At 55.4% G+C, this 6,632-nt stretch overlaps 1 protein-coding gene across 1 annotated transcript in view; it reads left to right on the top strand.

Moving 5' to 3' along the window:
- Positions 1-2,439, top strand: part of LOC104401993 (voltage-dependent calcium channel subunit alpha-2/delta-4-like) — a 13,385-nt gene extending 10,946 nt beyond the window's left edge. Inside the window, exons 6-8 of the mRNA XM_010009750.1 lie at positions 837-949; positions 1,586-1,668; positions 2,353-2,439. Coding sequence (XP_010008052.1) covers positions 837-949; positions 1,586-1,668; positions 2,353-2,439 — 283 coding nt within the window. The remainder of the gene's footprint in view (positions 1-836; positions 950-1,585; positions 1,669-2,352) is intronic.
- The last annotated feature ends 4,193 nt before the right edge of the window (positions 2,440-6,632 follow it).

The raw sequence follows: 6,632 nt of genomic DNA, 5'->3' as shown, positions 1-6,632 counted from the left end.
GCTGAGCAGGGCACGCACGCTCGTGCACGGGGCTGCAACACGTGCCTGCCCTCGTCCTGCTCTGCCCACACAAGCCCTCCGACGCCTGCAGGAGCAGGGCAGCAGCACTGCCACAAGCCCTCACGTGCGCATCCTTGGGAAAACACTTGGATCCAGACATATTCCCACAGGCACGTGCCCGTGCTCGTCACCAGCCCTTTTCCATAGCCTGCTTATCTGACAGGGAGGGGAAGACGCAGGAGAAATCGTGGTTGCAAAGTGAAGCTGTGTTTTTCCTGGCAGTAGGCAAGACCAAGCACCAGTCCCATCACAGCAACATACTTGTGATGCTACCGGGATCCTCCATTTCTCACTCCAGTAACATGAAATTTAGCAAAACTGTTCCTTGCAGGAACACTGAGTACATAAATCCTTGCTTTGTATAAGCAGATGCATAAATACACATTGAATGGGCATTGGCACACCTTCAGATGAAACCAGGCCTTCTCTGGTGTTATCTGCTGTTAAATGCTAATGGGGAATCATTTAAGTATTAAATGCTGCCCCATTTGGGAAGGGATTGTGTTGGATTTTGTCTGGTATTTTTGGTTGGGGTTTGGGTTTAATTTTGGCTTTTGTGCCTAGCATGAAGTTGCAAATCTGAGACAATTTGGAGCTTCCTGAGGCGAAAAAGGTGTGCTAACATCACCTCCTCCATGTGTACAGCTGTCTCTCCCCCTTTCTACTGACATCCCGTTTCCTGTTTTCTTTGCATTTCTTTGCTGTGGGTCAGGTGATGCCGCTCTGGCACTGCGGTGGGAGGGATGTGCCTTCTCCAACCTGCTCTTTCCTTGCAGGATGTTTGTGGCGCAGCAGATCATCAGCAGTAACCTGCTGCTCCTCGTCACAGATGCTGTTTGCGACTGCAGCGTCTTCCCACCCGTCCTGCTGGATGTGAAAGAGGTCAAATATATCCTTCCATGTGCAGCAGGGGCACACAGCTCTGCAGGTCCCTTCATCTCCGTGTTTACTAGGGTGGAAAACATAGTCCCAGGGCAGTCGCCATGGGGGTGGAGGGCATGGCCCAACTTGTGGGACAGCTGGGGAGAGACATATGGAGCAGGTAGGGTTGCAGTGCAGTGGAGAGGAGGCATCGGTTCTGCCTTCCATCCCCCCTGCGAGGAAGCCAGCCTGCACTGGCCAGGCTGTCGAATACACTGTGTGAGGGTGAGGGGGGGAGAGGCCAGAGAAAAGGATCAGTGGTGGGGTGGGTTGCAGCCAGGCTGGCTCCCCAACACTGCTCTGAACCCTGTTGGGTCCTCATCCCTTGCTCTTCGTAAGGGGCAGTGTCATGGTGCAGGTTGTTGCCACGAAGCTGTGCCCATGCATTTTCACCGCTTTCAGCTGCAGGTCCTTCTTTGCCCCCTTCTAGCGCTTGATGATGTCTCCAGCCCATGCAAGGTGACCTGCCCTTCCCGTGTCCTCCCCGCTCTGTCTCCCATGCTGTGCAGTTACACCTAGGTGACTTACATCAGGGCCCCTTGGACTGTGCAGTGCTCAATCCCCTTTCCCTGCCTGCTGCTGCGTGTCCTTAACAGCCTCGCACATAATGCTTCAGTGAAGTGTGAACGGATGCGGTCCCAGAAGCTGAGGCGGCGGCCGGACACGTGCCACGCGTTCCATCCTGAGGTATCCCGGGGCAGCGCAGTGGGGAGAGCGCACAGCTGGGTTTCACCATGGGCATGCCTCTCTCCTCTTGCACCCCTGCATTGTGTGTATCATGCGCCCATCCCACTGGCTGGACACAGACACAGCCCCGTGACTCCTCAAGAGGTTCCAAGCCCCTGAGTCATGCTAATGATACCTGGGAAGGGCTTGAGCTCAGACATCACAGGGTTACTGGGTTTCTTTGGGGGGTTCACCTTCAGAAGAGGCCTGATTCCTGGAACCAGCCCTTGCGATCTGGGCTTGGTGCAGGCAGACAGCTGTCCCACCTGCAGGGATGGCAGGAGTTTGGTCCAGGCACCTTCACACAGTGCCAGGGGCCAGAAGCAGGCACAGTGACCTGCTTGTGGGTAGGGGACTCTGGAAGGAGCTGCAGGAGGAACATGCAGGTGGGAGCCGATCCTGCTGCAGCCTGCGAGGCTGAGGGATGGGTTTTAGTCTATGGGGCAGAGCATGGTGAATGCCAAGGAGGCAAACGTCTTCCTGCAGATGGCCACCATGGAATCAAACTAGTCTCTTCCTTTGCCCCTTGTGATCCTTCCTTTAGACTACAGGCATTGCTCCCCCTCCAAAGGCAAGAGGCAGGCTCCATTCCCTCCGCCAGCAGCCACCCTGTGAGCAAGCTGACATCTTCTCTCCATCTCCCAGGAAAACGCCCAAGACTGCGGTGGCACTGCCGAGATCTGCGTCTCACCACTGCTGCTCTTCCTGCCCCTGGTGCTGCTCCTGCGGTGATGCTGCCTGCACACGCCTTACGCAGCAGAGACCCGGGAAGAGGGGGCTGCCGCTGGCCCCAACAGCAGGAGGGGAGGAGATGGGGGCTCAGGCCATTCTGTGATACCCACTGCAACAAACTGGTGAGATGAGGCATTAGCAACGAGGTGCAACACGTCCTGTGTCCTGCACCACATGGTCCAGTGTGGTGCCAGTGGTGGAAGCTGCTCCCTCTCCCTCCTCGAAAGCTCGTGGCAACAGTCGTGCATGAGGACCAGCAGGGTCAGCTCCCAGCACACACACCACCTCCTGAGCTGCTCCTCCCATCCATCAGCTCACAGCTGGGGTGGCCAAGATTGTTGGCATGGCTGGCATGTCACCATCACCGTGGCTCCCACAGAGACACTTCGGGGTAGTAGAGGGCTCTGTGGGGCAGATCTGGCCTTAGAAGAGCAAGGGGGCAGGGGATGCTCTCTGCCTGTCTCACAGTGGGAGCCACCAGGATTTGGAGCATCCAGGTCTGGAGCAGCCCAGGCACAGCCCTGCCAGAAGGGGGCCCTTAGCGGTCCCAGGAGGGAGGCAGCATCTCCTGGGCTTGGTGGTGGTCCTTGACCAGGACTCCAGGAACAGGACATGACACCTCACCTGACCTGCACTACTTAACACGTAATCAGGTGAAAGCAAATAGCACAGCTTGGCTAGTTAGCTGCAGCTACGCCAGCTCTGCTGAGGAGATCTCTCCTGACACTGCTAGCACAGCATCCAGAGTCTTGTCTAGATGTGGACTTAACCTCTGGGAAGGGGTTATGGATGACCCACCAAAACTGGAGGTATGTTTCCCACTGCCTGCTAGTTTCACTGCAGAAGCAGCTAAGAAATGGGCACTTTTCTCCTTGCAGCACTGCCCTGCCCACTGAAGCAGCCCATGCCCAGCTGGTGGGCATGGGCCATTTCTCACAGAGCTTTACAGACACATGGGGAGCACCCCTTCTTCCTTTTACTTTTTGTATGAACTGCTCCACACCATCTCACTAAAAACAAATATATGGCATATTCTAAATAGGTACTTAAGCTTCAGCGTGTCATGTTTGGTGCTAATCACAGCCCTGTACCACATCCCCTCACCAAACTCATAGGGACGTGGTCTGGGTGGAGGGACTGCAAACCCAGCTGTGGTGGCCTGGCCATTGGGGATGTGCCAGCAACTCGTGGGGATGTCAAGAAATGCTCCTGGTTGCAGTGCCACTGTTTTTACTGGAGTTTGGGACCTCTGACCATGCAGTGCGCACTGTGAACCAGCCAACTGCACCCCACAGCCCGCAGCTCTCTGTCACCTCCAGGGCAGGATGGGTGTCCTGTCATCTATAGCCAGTGGCTATAGATGGAAACAGGATCTCACTCTGAGCTCTGCACCATCCCCATCTGTAGCCACCCCAGCACCCATGGGTACACACCGTGGTGGCTCCAAGGGAGCAGGCTATCAGGCTGGCAAAGCAGAGCCTTGCCCTGGCCTCCTCTGCCAGGTCAATCACTTTGGGAACCCCCTGCACCCCTCTGGGCATCCTGAGAGGTGTGTGGCTCATCAAACTGAGCTGCTACCGCCTGCAGGGTAAGTGCCATCCGAAACTAAGGGAACAGTACCAGTCACAACCAGGTCCTGGTGGGGACCTTTCAGTATGTTCCAGCTCCTGCTGTGGGGGGTTTTGCTTCACTGAGGGCAGTGTTACAGAACAGGGGAGAGGAACAACTGTGTACTGGAAGTAAATCTGGCCATGGTTTCCAGGCTTCAGATGCAGTGACCTTATCAGAGGCAGAAGCAGCCAAAGAAGATGAAGACAGTGAGGAGGGAAAAGGGGCTGCTGTCAAGTCTGAGGAGTCAGGAGCTGCTCGCAGACGGAGGAGCCACCGACTCAGGGCATCCCCCGCTGCTGGCACAGCTCCCGCAGCTCCATGCACATGCCCTTGGTGCTGCCCTCCTGCGGCACCACTCTCAAGGGTGACCTCCCTGTCAGAAAGGATTAGCAGTCCCATGTCCACTCAGCTTAAAAAAGATACAGAAATACATGTTGTCCTCCTGCACAGGAACCATGTTTGATTTCAGGTGCATTAACCCACAGTGAACATGGTCATACAGAGACTTGCACTGGGAGAGTAAAGACATGAGCTGTACCTGGCTTAGCTGACTTAGCTAGTTTGTGCCTCAGTTGTAACTAGAGGGAATAGGACAGGGGTGAGAACTGGATTACGTTTTTAACCAAAAAATAAGGGTGAAGGTTTGCTGCAGGGATCAAGGAAGAGGGGACCTGCACTGAGCCCCCCGCACTCAAAACCCTGGTGGGTTTGCTCTCCAGGGCAGGTAGCAAACACACACTGCAGCAGTCATATCTGCTACAGAAGCTTCTGCTGCTGCACATGAGGTTTGTCTTCACCATTTATTAGGAGGCAAACACAGTCCTCTTCTCCCCACAGTGCTGCTGATCCACAGTGGGATAGCTACACTTAGGTATGGTTTTAGCCTTAGAAGGCAAATGGCTTGTGGAGGTTTTTTGCCAGCAAAGCAGACCCTAAGCACACCTACCCCTTTCTGGTCTCCAGCATGGGGTTAAGCAAATCCCACCGCGTGCTCTGCTTCCGCGGCAGAGGTAGCAGCTCATGGCCCTACAGCAAGAGAGAAGTCCCCAGGAAGAGCAGTTGCTCCCAACTTCTTCAGTCATGTGCTGGGCACAGCACATTAAAACAGGTCAGCAAAAGCAAACAGATCTGAGGCTGGAGGATCTGACCAGCAGAGGAGCAGCTGTGAGAGGAGCCATCTCTCACTTCCAGATGAGCAGCATGCCGCTGCCATCCTGATACAGCACTGTAAATCACAGCTGTACCTCCTGCAAGATCCTGCTCACCCCCACAAGCACACACACTGTAGGCATCAGAGTTTATTCTAATAAGGCAAGACTGGATGGGAGAAAACTCCAAGCACTGTTCTGCAGTGAGGGGTGTCCGTCAGACCTACCCAGCCACATCTGGCTGCCACACACATCAGGGGCTTCGCAAGCCCTGAATCTGCAGCTGATTTCCTGCCAGGCTGGTGGAGAGGGAGATGAAATCTCTGTTACACCCCTTACAGGCTTTGGAAACACCCCGCTGCAGGCTGAGCTAACCCTGGATGCTGTGGTGGGCACTGAGGATGTCTGAGCTGCAGGCAGGGATACACACCTACACACACCTTGCACATACACGTGCCATCCCTTGACTCATGCCTTGGGTCAGAGCAGGCGGATGACCAGTCCTTCGAGTATGGGCAGACAGGGATGACTTCATCCTACAAAACAGGAGGAAAATCAGCCCTGGATTTACAGCAGCTGTTTGCAGTTGGGAGTGGGCACAAAGGCAGCAGCTTTTCAGCAGGCTGGCCTGAGTGGGCTTATCCTTAGCAAGAGCCTGGCACATCCCAGGCTGGACATGGCAGCGGTCACAGCGAGGAGCCACATGCTCCAAGTGGGTTAAGAGGGGAGGGTGCCCTCCTCTGCTCCAGCAAAGGACCACTACCATGCTCTGGCTTGGGTTTATGTGCACCTCTCAGGCTCAAGCTCCTCAGAATATTTTCCAGATCCTGCTGCTTCTGATAAAGCCCAATGGTACTTTCATTGCAGAAACCCTGGGCTCTCACAGGCCCCTGCTTGCAGGGGAGGGAAGCTGAGGGCAGCCAAATGCAGCATGCACCTTTGCATAAAGCAGCTTTTCAAAAGCAAGTGGAGAAGGAGCACCAAACTCCCATGTGCTGGATGGCTCCATCACCAGCTGGACCCTCGCTAGAGGGGGTTGCTGCTCCCATCTCCCCTGGACACCGGGAGCTCCTATATCCCTCAGTGCAGGCTGTTCTCGAAAGCCCCTGCTGCAGGTTCCCTCACACCACCTCTGCCTCCACCTGACAGGAGCCTGGGCACCGCCTGCCACTCACTCAGCCAGCAACCACCACTGTCATCACCCCCTATGACATCAGCTGCAGTAACGCAGCCCATCACCAGCACCTGATGCAAACTGTAATGGCCCCACTTAAATGCCACCAAGCACATTTCTTCAGTAAATACCTCATGGGCCTTGCTCTTCCTCCTCTGCTTGCTGCTGCCTCGGATGCTGGGAGCCCTGGCACCCCTGCTGCTGGCGGCAGGAGAGGGCTGGGCACTGAGCCCTGTCCTTACATCTCCATTTGGCTCTTC

The sequence above is a fragment of the Nestor notabilis genome, unplaced genomic scaffold (assembly GCF_000696875.1).
Source record: "Nestor notabilis isolate BGI_N333 unplaced genomic scaffold, ASM69687v1 scaffold1442, whole genome shotgun sequence".
In the NCBI taxonomy this organism is placed as follows: Eukaryota; Metazoa; Chordata; class Aves; order Psittaciformes; family Psittacidae; genus Nestor; species Nestor notabilis.
Note: the sequence above shows the minus strand (reverse complement) of the source record. Positions and strands in the feature narration are given on the sequence as shown.